General features: G+C 41.0%; 3 protein-coding genes across 4 annotated transcripts; all 3 read left to right on the plus strand.

Annotated features, from left to right (window-relative positions):
* The first annotated feature begins 291 nt into the window (after positions 1-291).
* On the plus strand, positions 292-1556 carry LOC126605227 (uncharacterized). 2 transcript variants are annotated; one of them, XM_050272596.1, is made up of 2 exons: positions 292-942; positions 1116-1556. In XM_050272596.1, the coding sequence occupies exons 1-2, from the start codon at positions 306-308 to the stop codon at positions 1157-1159; spliced, it is 681 nt and encodes a 226-aa protein (XP_050128553.1). In that variant the 5' UTR covers positions 292-305; the 3' UTR covers positions 1160-1556. The 2 variants fall into 2 exon arrangements, with proteins under 2 accessions (XP_050128553.1, XP_050128554.1); XM_050272597.1 differs by having other exon boundaries at positions 292-909.
* A 5047-nt stretch (positions 1557-6603) lies between these two features.
* LOC126605153 (uncharacterized) lies at positions 6604-7720 on the plus strand. The gene has a single exon (XM_050272516.1). The coding sequence runs from the start codon at positions 6679-6681 to the stop codon at positions 7558-7560; it is 882 nt and encodes a 293-aa protein (XP_050128473.1). The 5' UTR covers positions 6604-6678; the 3' UTR covers positions 7561-7720.
* A 3731-nt stretch (positions 7721-11451) lies between these two features.
* Positions 11452-11964, plus strand: LOC126602762 (uncharacterized). The gene has a single exon (XM_050269638.1). It carries the CDS (start codon positions 11452-11454, stop codon positions 11962-11964), a length of 513 nt encoding a protein of 170 aa, XP_050125595.1.
* The last annotated feature ends 9028 nt before the right edge of the window (positions 11965-20992 follow it).

The following is a 20992-nucleotide window of genomic DNA, read 5'->3' on the forward strand; positions in this document are numbered from 1 at the left end:
GAGAATTTCGTGAACAGTTGTTATGTGCTAAACGGGAAGCTGAATCTGTTTTAAATATTGTGTCTCAGAGTTTTTCAGGATTGTATATGCAAGGGTCATCACAAGGCTCATCTTAGGGATCTACTAGTAATTCATAAGGGGTTTCGTATACCACTGGTGGTGTCCTTACTTAAGTGCCAAGAGGAACATCATCTTTCGGAATGCAATCATCTGGTCTATCACAGGGCATTCTCTCAAATGGTGGTTCTGCGTCATTTCCACTGTTGCCAATGCCAGTTTCTCCTACTATGCCAGTGCCTTATCCTATGCTTCCTGGAAATCCATATGGTGCCTCTCCATATCCATTTCCACAATATTCTGAGTTCTCAAATGCCTACGGTTTTGTGGCAAATGCCGATGCTCCAAGACCTTACTCAAATTCAAATAATGGTTCTAGATCTTTCAGGCCTAACAACAACATGAATGGAAATGGTGGTTTCAGGTCTTCACAGGGAGGAAATACTACAAACAATGGCAGTGGTCAATCTTCGGGTAACAGACAGAATACTGGAAGTTGGAATTCGTGGTCCGGTAACACTGACACCAGATCAAACATTGTTCCAGAATGTCAGATTTGTTTTAAACGGGGTCATACTGCTCCAAATTGCTGGAAAAGATCTAACAATGCAAGTTCAAGTGGCTCGGTAGTTGAGTGTCAGATCTGTGGGAAGAAGGGACACAGTGCATTAGACTGCTATCACAAGAATAATTTGGCCTATCAGGGTACTGCACCATCACCAATGTTAACTGCAATGCAAGCTGAAGCTCAACCTAATTTCTTACCAAATGATTCCTGGATTGTGGATACAAGGGCGTCACATCACATGACTGCCGATGTGAATGCTCTTCAGCAAGTTAATACATATGATGGTACTGATCGAATTACAATTGGCAATGGAGAAGGTTTGCCAATTCATCACATTGGATCTGCAAAATTATACACATTACCTCGAACTTTAATTTTGAGAAATGTGTTACATGTTCCTACTATTGCAGTTAGTTTGTTGTCTGTTAAACAACTGTGTAAAGAGAACTTCTGTTGGTTCATATGTGATGAGAATAATTTCTTTGTGCAGGACAAGGTAACCAAGGCTGTGATTTACCAAGGAAGGAGCCATGAGGGAGAGTTTTTCAAGATTCCTACCAAGTTACTTACAAGCACATCAGTGAAGTCTAAGCACAGGTCAACAGGTTTACTTGGTCAGAAAGTGAAGCATTTAGTTTGGCATCAGAGATGTGGGCATCCTAGTAATGAAGTTCTATCTACAATGTTGAAGCAATCTCAGATACATAGTATTGTTGATGACACACACTATATGTGTTCAAATTGTATTTCTGGAAAAATGACTAGGCTACCTTTTCTAGATGAGAAAGACAAATCTGTATTTCTTTTTCAAAAGGTTCATTCAGATCTTTGGGGTCCCTCACCTACTAAATCAGTTGAAGGATTCAGATATTATGTCAGCTTTGTAGATGAATTTTCTAGATATGTTTGGATATTTCCATTGGTAAATAAATCAGAAGTATTTGATGTTTTTCTCAAGTTCTACAGTTTTGTCTTTACTCAATTTCAAGTTGGTATTAAGTGCATTCAAACAGATGGAGGTGGTGAATATATGAGCAACAGATTTCAAAATTTCTTAGCACATAAGGGTATAGTTCATAGAGTTTCCTGTCCATATACCCCTCAGCAAAATGGAATTGCTGAGAGGAAACATCGCCACATTGTGGAGACAGCTATAACTCTTATGACTGCAGCTAGTTTATCTCAGGAGTTGTGGTTTCATGCATGTGCTCATTCTGTTTTTTTTATTAATAGAATGCCATGTAAGCTTTTGGATTTCAAATCCCCTTATCAGTTGTTGTTTGGGCTTATTCCTCGATTACAAGAGCTGAAAGTGTTTGGTAGTGCAGTCTATCCATATATTAAGCTATATAATGTAAATAAGTTGCAACCAAGAGTTGTACAATGTATTTTCCTTGGGTATGCACATGGATATAAAGGTGTCATATGTTATCATCCACAGACTCGAAAATTCATTATTTCTAGACATGTTGTTCACAATGAAGATATGTTTCCCTGTAAGAGTAGTTATACAGTTTCAAGAGATCAATCTAAGCATTAGTCTAATTCTCATGAAGCTATAGATAACAGGTCATCTGCAACATTTGTTCTTCCCTTGCATCCTAGAGCTGCTAGTTCAGTATCAGATACAGTGAATTCATTTTCTAGTAATGCAGTGCCTAATTCAATTTATGAGTCTGCATCTTCAGTATTACAGTCACAAGTTCAAGTCTCAAGCTCTCCATCATCTCAACAATCTGAACCAACTCTCCCCTCTCCAAATCCAGCCTTTGTGTTACCTGTCCTTCATCCTGCACAATTGGAGGTACTTCTCCCTCTTGATACATCTGATATTGCTCATGGTTCACATAGTGCTCCTCACACTCACAAGATGCAAACCAGGTTACAAACTGGTACTATTTCTAGAAAAGATTACTCTAGTTATATTGCCTCTTTGCCCGAATTATCTACTTTGAAATTGGATGATATAGCTACTGGTCAAGGTGGATTTTCTTTTCTGGCTCATAGTAATGATATTGCTGAACCACAATCCTTTCGAAGTGCTGCATCAAATAAACATTGGCAGGATGCAATGCAAGAGGAGTATGATGCATTGAGGAGTTAAGGTACTTGGATTTTAGTTCCCCCACCTACTCATAGAGCAGTTATTGGAAGTAAATGGGTTCACAAACTGAAGAAGAATCTAGATGGTTCCATTTCAAGATATAAGGCCCGATTGGTTGCTCAGGGCTATTCTCAAGAACATGGTCTGGATTATTTTGAGACTTTCAGTCCGGTTGTTCGACACAGACTCATTATTTCACTTACAGCACAACACAAGTGGGAATTGAGACAACTTGATGTGAAAAATGCATTTTTGCATGGTGAATTAGAAAAGAAGGTTTATATGACACAACCAAGAGGGTTTGTTGATTCTCAGCATCCAAATCATGTATGCAAGTTAGTCAAATCTCTGTATGGTCTTAAACAAGCACCTCGAGCATGGAATGCGAAGTTCACTGGTTATTTACCTGCAATGGGATTCATAATGTCTCAATCCGACACTAGTCTATTTGTGAAGCATGATGGAGTGGATGTTATTGCATTATTACTCTAGGTGGATGACATCATTCTCACTGGATCTAATTCTACAAAGGTCCAAGCAGTCGTTCAAGAATTGGGGGATGTATTTGATCTTAAGGATATGGGTAAACTGTCATATTTATTGGGACTGCAGATTGAGTATAAGTCGAATAGGGATATTTTTCTAAGTCAGTCGAAATATGCTAAAGACTTGTTACAAAAGGCAGGGATGGATAACTGCAAATTTGTAACTACACCATGTAGACCTCATACTCAGTTTCTTGATTCTGATGGAACTCATTTGGCAGATCCTACATTGTATCGCAGTTTGGTTGGTGCCTTACAATATATCACCTTTACAAGACCTGACTTGGCATATGCTGTCAATGCTACATGCCAATATATGAACACTCCCACTGAGGTGCATTATGATCTAGTTAAAAGAATCCTCCGATATGTGCAGGGTACAATTTCATATGGCCTCACTTATTCATCTTCATCAGACAGTTCACTTGTTGCTTTCTTTGATTCCGATTAGGCGGCTGATCCTAATACTAGGAGATCCGTCACAGGTTTTGTGGTGTATCTTGGCCACAATCCAATTTCCTGGCAATCTAAGAAGCAAGCTTCAGTTTCTAGGAGCTCCACTGAAGCTGAATACAAGTCTCTTGCTCATTGTGCTGCAGATATTACATGGATTCGGAATTTGTTGCGCGATTTGCATCAGGTCTTACTGGAACCTCCTCTCATCCATTGTGATAACTTGTCTGCTTTGGCTTTGTGTTCCAATCTTGTCTTTCACACACGAATCAAACATCTCGACACAAATTTTCATTTCATTCGGGAAAAAGTTTAGAAGAAGGATATGCTTGTTCAATATGTCCCCATAGAGGAGCAAATAGCTGATATTCTGACCAAAGGATTACATAGTCCAGTGTTTTTTAAACACTGTTGCAATCTTCGCCTTGGTTCCCCAGCCAAGATTGAGAGGGGATGATGGATGAAGACACATATCAGTAAATCAGACACATGGCAATAGATCAGTGGCTGCTGCCATGTCAGCTTATATGGTTGGAAATGGTTGCTGCCATGTCAACCAATGTGGTTGAGGTAGTTGTAGTTGGTTGTAGGTGGTTAGAATCTGATGGTTAGGATCTATTGTCTAGATAAGGAAGGGTATTTTAGTCCTTAAGAAATGTTACTCTATAAAGATTTGTAATCACGCTTCAAACTTCTCTATTCTCTCTGTAATTCCTGTTTTGCATTTCCTTTGAACCTTCCTTTCGTATCTATGGTTTCTGTGAAATACTTTTGTTATCACAAGAATGGTTTTCCTTCTGCTACGTCAGAGGTATATGTCATTAGTGTAAATGAATGGTAAAAGAAATCATAAGTTGAATAATATGATTTAATTCAAGCTGGTGCTACTTCCATTAGAAACGACATTGAACTCATAATATATTTAGAACAGAGATTATAAACACTATTTATGAATACAACAGGAGTATTTAGATTTAAATTTTAATAGAATAATATATATGTTAACAAGAAAATGTCATTCTCACCTCAAATCTAACTTCATTTTACCTTGGGGAAAAATGATACTTGCCATTCCTCCGGGGCAATATATCATTCAATATACGCCTGAATTTTATGAGTTATCAAATCTATTATTTTCTGATCACATAACGGGCTCTAAATAATACTCTAAATGGGATCAAATAATCAACCAAATAATTCCATATGTACTATATAGCTATAAGCATTTACTGATGGTTCAAAACCTAGCTAATATCATATCGTCATTTTTACAGTGGTATTTTTACATTTCGAACTTCTTCTTAGAGCTCATTAATAATAATTTCGTTTTTAGTTTTTGATTTTTGTGTTTTGAGATAGGAGAAAGTATAAGAGAAATGAGGAATCAGTTAAGGAAGAGAGTTATTGGGAGGGAAGAGGAAGAAATGAAAGAGAATATATGATAACTGAAACTTGTAAGTAAAAACAAATAAATTATGTTTTTGGATTTTGGTTTTTAGGTTCATTTTATTTCATTCTGTCGACATTTCTTTTACCATGCTTCCTCCACCCACCTTCTTTCTTCCTTTCTTTCACCTATTTTCTTCTATTTGTTACCCAAAAGACAAAAAATAAAAACAAAAAAGGAATAATTATGAAAAAGGTAATGCTAGAGGAACCAAATTTTATAAACTAAATAATATGGTTATTAATAATTGAATTATTAATTAAATATTAATTAATGTATTTATGTTATATTGGTGATCTATTGTTTGGTCTAAAAATTTGATTTAAAATTTTAATTTTCCTAACATTATCTTTATAAACAACCCTTAATTATGTAAAGCTAACTCTAGGTTACACTCCACAGTTTTACTAAATACACTGAAGATTTCATACTAAATGTCCTCATCATTTCACCCATAATTATAATTAAAGGATAAATCCAAATGAGAGGTCAAGGTAAGAGCACGTACCTGTCCACTGCAAAGTTAATTTCAATAGGAAAATACTACTCCAAGTCTCCAATAATTTAATGAAATGACACAAATCAGATAGCCATGCAGAGATGACCACCTGTCTATCTTAAAGTTAAAAAAAAAAAAAAAAATTGATGTGAAACCCTAAGAAACATCAATAATTTGGTTTGGTGAGATGACACAAATCTCTTACAAAGTTAAAATTTCAAGAGGAAATCTAATTCAATGATTCGGTGGTGAGATGGCTCAAATGAGAGAACCAAACAGAGGGCATCATTTGTCTTAGAGCAACACGTGTCAGCGTAAGCAGCAACATATGTTTCATAAACATTTTGAGTACCTTAAACTAAATTAAACCAAAGAATACATTACAAATTTAAACGGAGACATGAATACTACAAACCATTCGTGCTCACAATTTAATACTGGCTATAATATTATGATGTTGATCTTGGCATTCTAACCACCATGAAGAGTACGTGGTGTGTGTAATATGTTACATTTCTTAATCCCTTTATATAGATCTGGATCTCAATCTCTATGTTAAGCATTTTGTTTAATACAATTTCGGTGTTGAAGCATCTCCAAAATTGGGACAACCCAGACAAGACAAGGCCAGCTATTGGAGGTCTGGTCTGCCACAATTCAATAAATAAAAAATGAAGGCTAATGTGGCACTTGGGGAGGCAAAGTTGGTGATGACTCTTGAAGTTTTGCCACAACAATTGAAGCCTAAAGATATTGCAAATTATTGAAGCAATAATGTTACCTAAAAAAGTGACAACGTAACCAAAACTCGAGGCGTGCCCACTCTGGCTCCACATGCTCTCCATATTGAATTCAGAAGTCTTGTCTCTCTCACCTTATTCCAGCTATATAGGCATTCTCAAGAGATGGTGAAACCAGACACCTCGAACTTGAGATCTTTGAAAAACAAAGAACAACCTCATCAACTTTGAGCTTTTTGTCAAACAAAAATTAAAACCCTAAACCATGGCTGCCAAGTACAATGTAATCAGATCAATCAGCTTGCCCTCTAGGTCGCACCCCACCACTATTAGAGTTGAAGAGGAGCTGAGCAAGCTCCAAGCATCTTCATCTTGTGCTTCAACTTCAAACTCAATCTGCAAATCTATATGTGGTCTAGAGGAGTTGTATGAGTGTGTGGATGATCTTTTACAGATGGCATCAACCCAACGGCTCCTTTCTCAACATCAACAGCAGAAATGCATGGATGATTTGTTGGATGGATCAGTGAAGCTCTTGGACATATGTGGTATCACAAGAGACACCATTTCAATAATCAAGGAACATGTTAGAGCTCTTCAATCTGCTCTTAGGAGGAGAAAAGGAGACTCAAGCCTTGAAGGCTGCATTGCCAATTACACTTGTTTCAGAAAGAAGATGAAGAAGGATGCCAAGAAATTGATCACATCTTTGAAGCGAGTAGATAACAAAATTGACGCATCACAACTTTTAGAGCAAGACCACCATCTCACCGCTGTGATTCGAGTTCTTAGAGAAGTTTGTGTTGAGAACATGTCTATCTTCCAATCACTCTTGGTCTTTTTAGCTGTTCCTGTTTCAAGGCCAAAGGTAAACAAGTGGTCTCTTGTATCAAAGTTCATACACAAGGGAGTGATAGCATGTGAAGATCAGAACGAAGACATTATTAGCCATGAGTTGGATGGTGTTGATGCTGCTCTCTACTCTCTATCCAAATCTTCTTCAGCTGATGTTGGGAAGGTGCAAAGTACACAAAAAAGATTGGAGGCTTTGGAAATCATCATTGAAGGCCTTGAGAATGGTTTGGACAGCGTTTTCAGGCGCTTGATTAAAACAAGAGCTTCTCTTTTGAACATAATCTCACAATGATGTTCTCTCAAAGGCCACATTCATTTATCCCAAAATCCTCCAAGGCATCCACATTTTATTAGGATCCCTTTGGGATTATAATTTTTTTGATACATTTGTATATGTATACATATAGCCACACAATGCAATACAGTTGAGACCCAAGTTTTTAATCTTATCATGATATTTGTTTTTTGTCTTGTATCTTTTAATTGTTATGTACATGCAAGGCTATCAAACTCTAAAAAACTAACACATGCAAGGCTAATGAAACATGTACGGAGAAATAATTTGATTTTTAACGAACAGTAAGAAGATCAATGGATAAACGTGATTAGAATACCTACAAACAATACACATTCTTTCAATAGTGGGCAAAAGCTTCTTGATCTTGTTTAGTTTTGGGTTAGTATCTGTTGAACATTATTCACTTCATCTAAGAGTTCACTATACTTTTCCATATTTATGTGTAAATATTACGTACGGAAGCCCAAATAAGTTTTGAGTACCCTTCACTACTTAACTCTTTATTGGTTTCATCAAATTAAAATTGAAGAATTAGATTTTTTTTTTCTTCTTAACCTATTGCTATTCACACACTCTTTTTTACTTTTCACAGACATTTGTTAAATTTTTTACCCTTGTTAATTTTCTTCAGTTTATTCGATCTAATGGCCAGAAATTGAGAGAAGTGTGTCTTGTGTGAGAAGTAAAAATGGATGTTGTGGAGCCAAAAATATTCACTAGGCGACATATGGACTTTTGGACAAAAGATGACAAAAATACCCTTGAGGCATACCATGATTCCTACGCGCGAGCAGTAGGCAATCATCTTTCAATCAAGTCAAAAGTGCCCAAAAAATGTAACAATTAAAAACCTCTTTCATCAAATCCTTTCTATAAGGTATTTCCAAGGACCTAGTATTTTCTATTTCATTATTTAGCTAATCAATTAGCTAAATAATATATACCTACCATATCTCATAAAATCATCCTTAATAGTCAATAAAATCACCCAAATTAATAGTCAAAGCCGGCCACCACCATTCCCATCCTCACCATTCCCATTTTCCTTATTAAAATAGTCATTCATTTTTATAACCACCCATTTATTCTTTTCATATTTAATTAGCATGAAATTGAACCCCACAAAAAACCTTTATTCAAAATTGGGCAAGGCCTAACTCTATAAATAGGCACCTATTCTCACCAAAAATTCATTCCAATTCTCTTACAAAAAATCACAAATACTCTAAACACTATTTCTCTCTAAAATTCTAACTTTGGCATCGGAGTTTCTTCGGCCAAAGCCTCCCCCCATTCATCGTGGGCGCGTGAGGCTTTTGGCCTTAACCTAAGTTGCTAGTTGTTTTGTAGGTGCAAAATCGTCCAAGATCGAGGAGGAGAAAATTTGCATTCACAAATTGGTGCTTTCATTGAGAGTTGAAATTCATACTCGTAAAAGACTCTCGCGCAAAAAGGTTTTTTCTTTGTTTTCTAGTCCATTTGAATATTTTTCATACGTTCTTATTTATAGAATTTTTTACTTGCAAAGGTTCTTTCATAAAACGTATAAGAAAAATATAATGGCTAGAAATTTAGAAAATTCCACAAGTGAAAATTCTAATATTCAAGAAATGGGATTGCGGAGATCCGTGAGGCAAAATGCGACAATAAGGGGAGCGGCATCACCACCACAAGTTTCCACCATGGGAACCACCGCGGTGGCTACCTCGGTAGCCACCCGCGGCAAGGTCCATGGTGCCTTCACCACGGCCACCATGGGAACCACCGCAGTGGCTACTTCGGTAGCCACTCGTGGCGAGGTCCATGGAGCCTTCACCACAGCCCGAGCCATGCCATCCAAGGCTCACGGTACCAAGACCACGACCCAAGCCGTGCCATCCAAGTTTACGTGGACCCAAGCCCAAGCCTCGCATTCACATGCACCGCGCATTGAGCAGCCTGCTCCCGTGATCCAGCATGCTCTTGTAGCCCAACCTGCTCCAATGATCCAGCATGCCCCAGTGATCCAGCTTGCCCCTGCAGCCCAGCCTGCTCTCATGGTTTCCCAAGCTGCCTAAGTCGAACCGAGACAATCTCAACCATCCGGACCAATCATCGAGGCTGAGGCGTTTTCACCACATTTCTCCGCATATTTGACATTCCCCAACTCAAATCTCGCACTTGGAGTCAACCACCCTTTTATTGTTCAAGGAGGTGCATTCCATCCAAGTTCTTCCAATCCGAATGGTGAACAAAACTTGTCCCAACAAGTCATAGAATTGACGAGCGCCCTTGCATAACAAACTACCTTGGTGAATCAACTTTTGCAACGCACCCATGATGAAGTTTCCCGAAGTAGAACAAGGGTAGACAAGGAGCCTTTTAAGCAGCGTCCTGGAAAGCAGCCGTTCGACCCATCACAAGTCGAGCATTCAGACAGTGCACACTCTCGATTGGGCCCCCGAAATAGCGTATACTCCCGTCTTAGCGCGCGGAGGAGCGTGCACTCTCGATTAGGCCCATGGGTAAGTATACATTCACGGTTGGGGCAACGCTTTGATAATCAACATGGGCAGCCTTCCAGGCAAAAGCATTCATTCACGATTAGGCTCACAAGGAGTATCCTCCACATCACATCATAGCAGGCAGCCTGACAAACGAAAGGAAACAATTGTTCAATCCGGCTCTAGTTCAACCGGTAGCCTGCAAAGAAATCCCTCGCCTGCTAGGAATCTATCTCATACATTGCAGCCACGGCGTAAACGAGCCGAGCGAGAAGAAGAGCAGCCTAGACTGGTAGATAAAGACCAAGGGCAGCCGAAGGCTCTGCTACCCCAACAAAAGCAAATCCAAGAAGAGGTAGAAAGGCTTTTCAACGAACGGATACGTGATTTTCGACGCAACGAAATGGTTGATGAAGCACTAAGGTGAGATATGACCAACATAAGCAGGTCACCTTTCACGGATGAGATCGAGCAGGCAGAGCCTCCGCGCAAGTTTAGCATGCCGCACTTCACATCTTTCAAAGGAGACGGGGATCCCGAAAGACACTTGAAGCATTACCGAAGTGCGATGGTCCTTTATCGGAATAATGACGCCCTTATGTGCAAAATATTCGCCACTACTATACAAGGCGAGGCACAAGATTGGTTTCATACCTTGCCGGCACGATCCATCCAAAATTTTGATAATCTTTCCTTGGTTTTCACCAAAGAATACTCATCTTATCGTTCGATCAAGAAAAAGTCCGATCACCTGTTCAACGTAAAGAAAAACCCAAAAGAGGCACTTCGCGATTACGTGAAGAGATTCAAAGCAGAGAAGGCGAAGATCGTCAAATGCGATAACTCGATAGCAAGTGCAGCCTTCCAAAAAGGACTACCAGCAGACCACCCACTATTTGGAGAAATGATCATGAAAGAAGACCTAACTCTAGCAGATTCCTTTGCTCTGGCAGAGAAGCATGCACTTTGGGACGAGGCTCGACAAGTAGAAAAGGCTCCCGACCAGCCTTGAAAAAAGTTGGCAGCTGCTCAAAAGAAGGATGGAAAGCAACCCAACAAGGGCAGGCAGGAGGTCAAGCGCAAGGACCGACCCCCGACCAAAGAAGGCCCGATGACCAATAACTATTCTAAGTTCTCAATTCTGATTCATCAAATCCTTCGTGACATCAAGAATGAACCATGGTTCAAGTTGCCGAAACAGTCAAAATGAGATACTTCCAAGTTGGACCACACCAAGTATTGCGCATGCCACCGAGGTTCTGGTCACACAACCAACAACTGCTACACTTAGAAGAACTACCTAGAGAAACTCGTGAAAGAAGGCAAAGTCGATAGATATTTGGACAAGTCAGTTGAGTAGCCAAAAAAGAATGCAGACGGAGATGAGGAGCCACTAACTAAGATGATTCGAATCAATGGCATTTTCGCTGAATCCGAGCACTTAGGGGCCACTAATAACTCCAAAAAGAGGAAGATCCAGCAGGCTTTACTAATCTCACAAGTTCAAGCAGTCGATACCCAACCTGGACCTATCATTGGTTTCACGGAGCAGGATGCGGAAGGAGTCGACTTCCCACACGACGATGCATTAGTAGTATCTGTCCAACTAGCCCATGCTATAATCAACAAGATGATGGTTGACAATGGAAGTGCAGTCAACCTACTTCAACTTTCGGTCATTCAGAAGATGGGCCTGGAAAGTACAATCATACGCCGAGCAGAGGTACTTACTGAATTCAACGGACACACCTTAACTGCCATCGGCCATATCACACTTGACATGAAAACACCGCCAGTCGTCTCAAAGCAAACATTCACGATCGTAAGTGACCCATCTCCCTACAATGAGATTCTTGGGAGACCTTGGTTGATCAAGCTGGATGCCGTCACTTCCGTCAAGTATCAAAAAATCTGATTCCGCATCACGGGATGAGGAGTCGGAGAGATCAAGTTTGACCAGGTTTTATCCCGATAATGCACTGTGCAAATGTTAAAAGAATCAAAGAAGAAGACCTTTACCCCCGTAGAGGTTACCGAAGTCCAAAAGGGCAAAAAAATTACCAAATAGCAATTACAGCAGGTGGATCGAGAAGATGGCGCCCAAGCAGACAAGATAGGATGGAAACCCGAAGAGGACGCCGAAGACATCATTCTTGATCCCCAGCAGCCGAAAAAGACGGCTAAAATTGGCTCACGACTAAGCCCAGACGAGAAGGAAAAACTCATAATTTTCCTTAGGAAAAACCGAGATATCTTCACATGGTCACCATCCGACATGCCCGGTATTAATCCCAAAGTGGCCTGCCACAAGCTGCACGTCGATCCTACTGCCAAACTGGTAATTAAAAAAAGAAGACATTTCGCACCCGAACGAGTAGCGATCATCGAGGCAGAAATCGACAAACTATTGGAGGTCGGTTTCATAGAAAAGGTACCACACTCGGCATGGCTTGCTAATGTCGTACTAGTCATGAAGAAAGAGAAGGGCAAATGGACGGTTTGCGTAGACTACACCGACCTCAACAAAGCATGCCCAAAAGACCATTATCCTGTCCCCCGGATTGATCTATTAGTAGATTCAACTTCTGGAAACCAGTTGCTTAGTTTCTTAGACGCATACTTCGGTTACAACCAAATAGCCATGCATGAGCCCGACAAAGAGAAAACTGCGTTCGTGATAGAACGAGGCACTTACTGCTACAAGGTCATGCCCTTTGGCCTCAAGAACGCGGGAGCCACTTACCAAAGGCTAGTAAATATGATGTTCAAGTTTATGTCGACGATATCATGGTAAAGGGCAAGCAGCGATCAGATCACATTCGTAATTTAGCAGAAACTTTCAATATCCTTAGAAAGTACAAGATGAAGCTCAACCCTACCAAGTGCACGTTTGGAGTATCTTCAGGCCGATACTCAACCGGACGAGGAATTGAAGCACATCCCAAGCAAATCCAAGCAATCATAGAGATGAAATCTTCAACTACCTTGAAGGAGATCCAAAGCTTGACCGGACGAGCAGCCGCCCTCAATCGCTTCCTCTCACGATCCACCGATCGATACAAGCCCTTTTTCAAAGCTATCAAGAGGGCACAAAGAGACAAATGGGATGAAGAATGCGAAAAAGCTTTACAAAACTTGAAAAAATATCTCACATCACCTTCCTTACTATCCAAGCCGGAAGCAGCGGAGGATTTATACATTTATTTGGCAGTTTCTGAGATGGCGGTGAGCTCTGCTCTCATACGAGAAGAGCTGGGGGCCCAACTGCCGGTATTCTACACTTCTAAAGCTCTTCTCGATGCGGAAACAAGATATCCGAAGATCAAAAAATTAATTTTGGCGTTAGTTGTTGCAACTCAGAAGCTCAGACTGCACTTTCAAGCTCATACAGTCATTGTCATGGCTCAATATCCCTTACGATCAATATTACATGGTCCAGATGCTTCTCAACGAGTGATGAAATGGGCATTGGAACTTGGCCAATATGGTTTAGTTTTCCGACCTTCCACAGCGATAAAGGCCCAAGCCTTGGTAGACTTCATAGCGGAATTCACGCCTAGCCTAGGCAATGCAACAGAGCGGCCCAACGACACCCCAGAAGCAGTCGAGAGTACCTTAGCCACACTTGCTCCATCCAATAAAGATTTCTAGAACTTGCATGTCGACGGAGCATCCAACTATAAAGGCTCGGGAACAGGTATAGTTCTTGTTACTCCGGATGGCTCAATGCTCGAGCAGGCGATCACTCTAGGTTTCAAGGCATCCAATAACGAAGCAGAGTACGAGGCTCTACTAGCAGGCCTCCGAATGGCAAAAGACTTGGCGGTGAAGAAACTCGCAATTCATTCTGATTCCAAATTAATCACCAGCCAGGCTACTGGGGAATACACGGCAAAACACCCAAGGATGGCACAATACCTAGAGAAAGTACGCCAGTAGCTTGAGGCATTTCAGACTTACACTCTCACTCAAGTTCTGCGGGCAGACAATGCCCATGCAGATACACTAGCTGGTTTAGGCTCCGCCCTTGACCATCAATTTAAACACTCAATTCTGGTGGAATATCTAGACAAGCCAAGCATAGAGATGGAGCCGATAGCCGAAGTGTCACAGGTTAGTGTAACTCCACTTGGCAAAGTTCAATTATAGACTACTTAGTCAACGACACATCACCCACAAAAAGATTGGAGTCAAGGAAGCTCCAAATTAAGTCGGCACGTTACTATATGTGGAATGGCATTCTCGTCCGAAGATCCTACACCGGACCACATCTCCGCTGCCTAGCACCTCCCGATGACTTGAAGGTTCTAAGCTCAATCCACGAAGGCGTTTGTGGGAATCACTCTGGAGGCCGATCCTTAGCCCAAAAGGCTCTTAACGCAGGCTATTACTGGCCTACCATACACCAAGATGCTAAGGAGTTAGTACAAAAGTGCGACCACTGCCAACGCTACAAACCAGTACCAGCACTGCCCGCCAGTGAGCTACACCCGCAAACGAGTCCTTGGCCATTAATGCAATGGGCAATCGACCTGGTAGGGCCTATGCCGCCTGCTACGGGGGGCAGATGCATGATGATCGTGGCAACCGACTATTTCACCAAATGGGTAGAAGCAGAACCTATGACGACCAAGACTGAGACGGACGTATAGCGTTTTATATGGAGGAACATCATTTGTCGATTTGGCATCCCTCAGTCTATCGTCATTGACAACGACCTTCAATTTATGGGAAAATATTTGGTGAAGTTCTTCCAAAAATACGGCATCAAACAACACATGTCCACACCAAGATATCCTCAAGGCAATGGGCAGGCCGAAGCATCCAACAAGACGATCCTCGACTGCCTCAAGAAATCCCTCACCGACAAAAAGGGAAAATGGCCAGATGAGCTCCCGGGATGTTTATGAGCATACCACACCACCAAAAGACGAATAACCGATGAAACTCCTTTCTCTTTGGCGTTTGGTTCAGAAGAAATCATTCCTCCCAACATCATCGTGCCAAGCATCAACACTCTATTGCCAAGCGTTGAGCAAAACAGTAAAGAAATGGCCACATATTTAGATCTGGCAGAAGAGAGGCGCGAACAAACCATCACCCGCATCGCAGCCTACCAGCAGCAGCTCATTTCCAGTTACAATAAAAGGGCCAAAATCTGGCAGTTCCAACCCGGAGACCTAGTCCTAAGAAAGGCCTTCATCACTGCCCGTAGAGAAGGCTCGAAAAAAATGGACCCCATCTGGGAAGGTCCTTACAAGATCAGCAGAGTAGGTGGCAAGGGTAGTTATACTCTTGCTACCATGAATGATAAAGAGATCGAGAAGCAATGGAACCCCTACAATTTGAGGAAATACCATGTGTGACTTCACACTATATCAAGACCCGAAGACTCGAGCAGCTCAACGGGCACCACCTCGTAAACCGAGGACTATCCAATCATCATGCAGTTTTTGCAACCAAGTTATTTGCTCATTTTATTCATTTTTCAATAAAGAATTTAAAAGTAATTTGTAACTTGGCTTTATTATATGTCTACAACAACTTATCTTGTTTTGCACTTCAAAAGAAGATTGCACCCCCCGGGGGACCAACTGTGCTCTCCAAGGCGGGAGGATAAACTCAACACTCTAAATATCCAGACGTGGATGAGCTTGGCTGCCCTAGTATAACTAGGTGCATGATGGCTTGCACCGGGATTCCTAGAAATAGCCACAATGGTCTGTTTCAAGGCTTAGCTATTTGAAGGATTATGGGTCTATCGGCTTAATCTGCAAGGAACCGGGCCCTAGAGACGGAGGGGCACATTATGCAGCACACCCAATGGGCGGCTGCCCTGGAAACCTAAAGTTGCTACCAAGTGCACTAAGGTAGCCTACGGATTTCCAGAAGACTGCCTACGGCTTGCCTTTCGAGCAGTAGAACCACGCTAGACTTATGCAACCGCACATTCTTGTGAAAGGTTAAACAAGTTAGTGTGCACACGCGAAGATTTTATCCACTGCCGAAATGCTACGTAGTCGATAAGCTTCACCTCTGCCAAATGCAGAACAACCTACACCAAGTCCTAAAGTGTTGTGATACTTGCTACACAACCCACAGAATTGGAAAGAGCCAAGGTTAAATAGCCAAGTGGTTACGCAGATTTGTCTGCTTCTGTAAGTAAAGCATCCGGCTGCCAACCCTATGGTTAACAGCTTTGCAAAAGTTCTACATCAACACCTACGGTTGCATAGGCTATGTGGGCTTGTCTGCTTATAGAAAAGTAGCATGCCTGCCACTGGCCTATAAGGTTTAAAGGTTAGGGCAAAAAAAAAAAAAAGCAAGGATGGGAAAAGCAAAAGAAGCAAGTTTATTAAATTTTATAGCAAAATTGATAAACAACAAGCAAATACCGAAGGAGTTCAAGCAAAACCAACAAAGGAAAGAAAAGGAAATCCTAAAAGCTACCTAGAAGACTACTTTTCAGTAACTTGGACATCTCCCAACTGCTCGGTCGTTACACCTTCAGCAGCCTTGGTGTTTTCAGCAGCGGCATCCTCCGAATCTTTACCCTCAACTGCTCCAGCCTGGGTATCAACTCCTCCAACTATTTCACCTACAGAAGACTCAAAGGTAAAAACGAGCAAGTCTTCTGGAGAAATAGAGAAGGTCTCGAAGTCTTTACCGAAAAACTCAAAGTCAGACGGCTGCCCATAGAGATGATCTACATAGCCCAACTTGTAGAAATCGTCTTGATTCTGAATAAGTGAAGCCTCGAAACCATCCTTCTCACTTTTCAACTCCTCATTCTCCTCAAGCAGGCAAGCACGAACCCGCTGCAACTCCTCAATTTCCTTCTTCAAATTGTCGTTGGTCTTCAAAACACCTTGAAGTTCTGAAATTTGAGGCTCAAGCCTGTCAAGAACCTTTTTGAAGTGGATAACTTGGTTGTAAGTAGCAATCAACTCTTCATCCTTTGCATAAGCAGCGGAGCGAAATTCAGAGATTGAACGCTCAAGATCTTGAATCTGAGGTATGTAACTCTCGATTTCCTTCTCTGCACTTTCATACTTTATTTGGATCGCATCAAGCCTAGTCTTCATATCCATGATCTCCTGGCGAGCGGCCTCAAGCTGTAGAGAAGTGGGGGCAGAAGTATTAGATTCCTTCAAAGCAGCAAGCTCAGATTCCAATTTCTTGATTTTTTCGGCCGAGGAGTAAGCTTCGGCAGCCATAGTTCTTGGTGTCCTCTTGGTCAAGGAACATAAACTCGGCTGCCAGAATTGTTGTTTTCTGCATCACGGCTAGCAGAGCAGTCTTCCTATACTCGGGGTGTGTGCTTTGCAAAAAGACTTTGACCAACAATCTCTTTGGCGCCATCAACAAACTTGGCACATACATCCATGTCTTCAAGAAGATCTGGTTTCAAAGCGCACAAATCTTAGCAGCTTCCCCAGAAACAGCCTTGGCGGATTCTTCAAGCCTGCCTGAATAAGCAGCTTCATTCTTATCAGCTAACGAGTTGGTTGCAGTAACGAAAAACGCAGTTTTTGGCGCCACTATAGCAGACAGGGGCACCTTATCACTCTTCATAGTAGCAAGCCTCTTCAAGGGTAAACCAGGCTTAGTCTTAAACGGACGCTTCGGCACAAACTTCGGTACCAGAGGCACGGAGGAACTTTTACGCTGAGCAATTTTTTCAGCAATCGAGCTAGCAGCCTTCGAAGCAATAGGCGTTACCGGCACAAATGTAGCAGTTCGTTCTTTCTCGCTCTTAGAGGAAGTCAGGTCAATCACAATCTTGGGAACAGCTGGAGAATCCCCAAGAGCAGTCTTCGTTTTCTTCTCAGCAAACATCTCTTGAGCAGGCGGGGAATGTTTCTTTTTCCCACATTCATTGATAGTAGGCTTCATCACAGTGATAAGACAAGCCATCGCGTCTGCCTTGATCCGTTTTATTTCTTCTTTTGGGGGCAGCCCACCTTTTTCCCTACGAAGAGGACTAAGCAGCCAACGCCATTCACGATACTCGGAAGGGATACCCAGAGCAACATGTACTTTTTTCATGTTCGGAGAAACCCTAGGAGTTGAGCCAAATTCCGAATCTACAAAAAAAAAACGGAAGACAATCAGAAAATTGAAGAATAATTTGGCACTAAAGCAAAGCAGCCGAAAAGACTAAGCAGTCTGCTTACCAGATATGAAGACCGTTGGTACACGCAGCTCGGGGAAAGAATCAGATTCCCATTCTCCACTTATCTCCAAAGTCTCTTTGGCCCAATCATGATCTCCTTTGCTCGAATTATCAAAAAGCTTATGACGAGTTCGCAGTTGTCCAACTCCATCAATGCGACCTATGTCAAAGAAATACCAAAATTCGTTGGTGGTTAGTCCTAAGTCAAAGAATTGGTTCAAATTGTGGAACCCCATCATCACTCGGACCGCATTCGGTGAACATTGGGCAGGCGCACATTTCATGGAGCAGAGCACTTCTTGGAAGAAACGAGGCATAGGGAAAGTAAACCCTAACACAAAATAGTAAGGATGGAACTTGATAGCTCTCCGAGTTCCACTGCATGGTTCCCGGCTGCTACCATCCTTAACTCACCTCACACGCACTCCCGACGGAATGGCATGCCAATACGCTTCAAGAAAATCTCTAAACAATTCGTCGGAGCTAATCTTGAGGTGAGCAGCTTTGAACTAGCCAACCTTGCTCAAATACCCGCCTTGACGATACAATGGGGGCACACCATCATCATTCTTATGGCTTGAGGAAGACATGCTTGAAAATTCTGCAAAAGTACAAGGAAGATTTGTTAGAGAGTTGTTTTCAAAAAAAAAATAAGAAAAAAAAAGAAAAAAGAAATAGCTCTCGGCAAACAAAAAAATAAAATAAAATAAGAATGAAGGCCACAGGACCCAGCAAACCCGCCAGGCCCCACAGCCTGGCTTGCTTCAACACACAAGCCAGCGCCCAGCGCCCAACAAAAACAAGCAAAAAAAAAAGACAGGGAGCCCAGCCCGCGCTAGCTCCCCCATCCTCCTTCTCGGCTTGAGAGGCCTGTGGCCCTGCATAGCTGACAGGGGGCAGTCGCCCCCACAGTTTTCTCTCTTCCTCACAGTCCAGACACGAAGGCTTAGACTGCAATACCAACCCGCAGCACCCTTTGGTCTACTTTCAAGTCTCCTTGATTTTTTATCGAGCCAATTTCAAGTCCCGAAACTTCCAAGAAAATCAAGAAGACAAGAAAATTAATTTTTTCTTACCTAGAAGCAGTGAGAAGACAAAGCACGCAACGAAAGACGATCCTTTTCACGGGCAAGACGTAGAAGATTGCTAGAGGAGGGGAATAAATATCCTCTAAGCTCTTTTTCTCTCTTGTAAGGTTGAATAAGTTTTTCTCTAAAAGTTGATTTAATAATCCACTTAAGGTGGACTTAAATAAGCTTTGAGGAAATTTATTTCCTTTTCCTAGAAGGATTAAATTTCCTATTAAAAGAGAGAATCAACAACAAAATAGGAAGCAATTCAAAGTTTCCTAAAGCGAGAAAATCTCTACACCCGTTGCCCTTTTCTGCAAGCAACCCAACAGGTGTGGGGGCATTTGTGGAGCCAAAAATATTCACTAGGCGACACGTGGACTTTTGGACAAAAGAGGACAAAAATACCCTTGAGGCATACCAGGATTCTACGCGCGAGCAGTGGGCAATCATCTTTCAATCAAGTCAAAAGTGCCCAAAAAATGTAACAATTAAAAACCTCTTTCATCAAATCCTTTCTATAAGGTATTTCCCAAGACCTAGTATTTTCTATTTCATTATTTAGCTAATCAATTAGCTAAATAATATATACCTACCATATCTCCTAAAATCATCCTTAATAGTCAATAAAATCACCCAAATTAATAGTCAAAGCCGGCCACCACCATTCTCATCCTCACCTTTCCCATTTTCCTTATTAAAATAGTCATTCATTTTATAACCACCCATTTATTCTTTTCATATTTAATTAGCCAATAAATTGGCTAATTAAACATGAAATTGAACCCCACAAAAAACCTTTAGTGGCCGGTTACCTTTATTCAAAATTGGGCAAGGCCTAGCTCTATAAATAGGCACCTAATCTCACAAAAAATTCATTCCAATTCTCTTACAAAAAATCACAAATACTCTAAACACTATTTCTCTCTAAAATTCTAACTTTGGCATCGGAGGTTCTTCTGCCAAAGCCCCCCCCCCCAATTCATCGTGGGCGCGTGAGGCTTTTGGCCTTAACCTAAGGTACTAGTTGTTTTGTAGGTGCAAAATCATCCAAGATCGAGGAGGAGAAAATTTGCATCCACAAATGTATGAATAGCACCACCCTCTTCTTAATTCCCACACCACTTTTCTCCCCGAGAAAGTACATTCATTGATAATTTGTGTTTCTTTCATAATTACACCTCTCTTTAGGCAATGAATCTACAAAGAAAAATAAAACTTCTGTTTTAGAGAGGATAACAATCATGGATCACCCTATCTAAAAAATAATTTATATCGTTTGATGAAAGAATAAGGTAACAAAACTGATCCACGTACTACCCAATTACCTTTCCAAACATAAGATTAAATTTCTAATTGAAACTGCTTATTCTCTTTATCATCATTTAAATATGTGCAAAACATCATTGACTCATATTCTATGTCAAATTAATGACGGTTTTGATACATGTACATATCTAAATAATATATATATATATATATATATAGGGATAATTTGATTGCGGTCCCTAATCTTTAACATTCTTTGATTAAAACCTTAATAGTATTCAAAGTTTGATCAAGGTCCCTTGACTTTGTACACCTCATTATATTACTATTAATATTTATATTCTTATAGTTTTGCAATTAATTGTTTGATATTTTATGAGATTTATAATCCTATAAATTTAAAATCCTTCATTATAATACTATTAGAA

Source organism: Malus sylvestris, chromosome 15, assembly GCF_916048215.2.
Source record: "Malus sylvestris chromosome 15, drMalSylv7.2, whole genome shotgun sequence".
Taxonomy (NCBI): domain Eukaryota; kingdom Viridiplantae; phylum Streptophyta; class Magnoliopsida; order Rosales; family Rosaceae; genus Malus; species Malus sylvestris.

Coding starts and splice junctions, on each gene's coding strand:
- LOC126605227 (XM_050272596.1), top strand. CDS start 306: ATGCTTCCTGGAAATCCATATGGTGCCTCTCCATATCCATTTCCACAA. Junction 943..1,115: donor TACAATTGGCAATGGAGAAG/GTTTGCCAATTC, acceptor TTCTTTGTGCAG/GACAAGGTAACCAAGGCTGT.
- LOC126605153 (XM_050272516.1), top strand. CDS start 6,679: ATGGCTGCCAAGTACAATGTAATCAGATCAATCAGCTTGCCCTCTAGG.
- LOC126602762 (XM_050269638.1), top strand. CDS start 11,452: ATGATTCGAATCAATGGCATTTTCGCTGAATCCGAGCACTTAGGGGCC.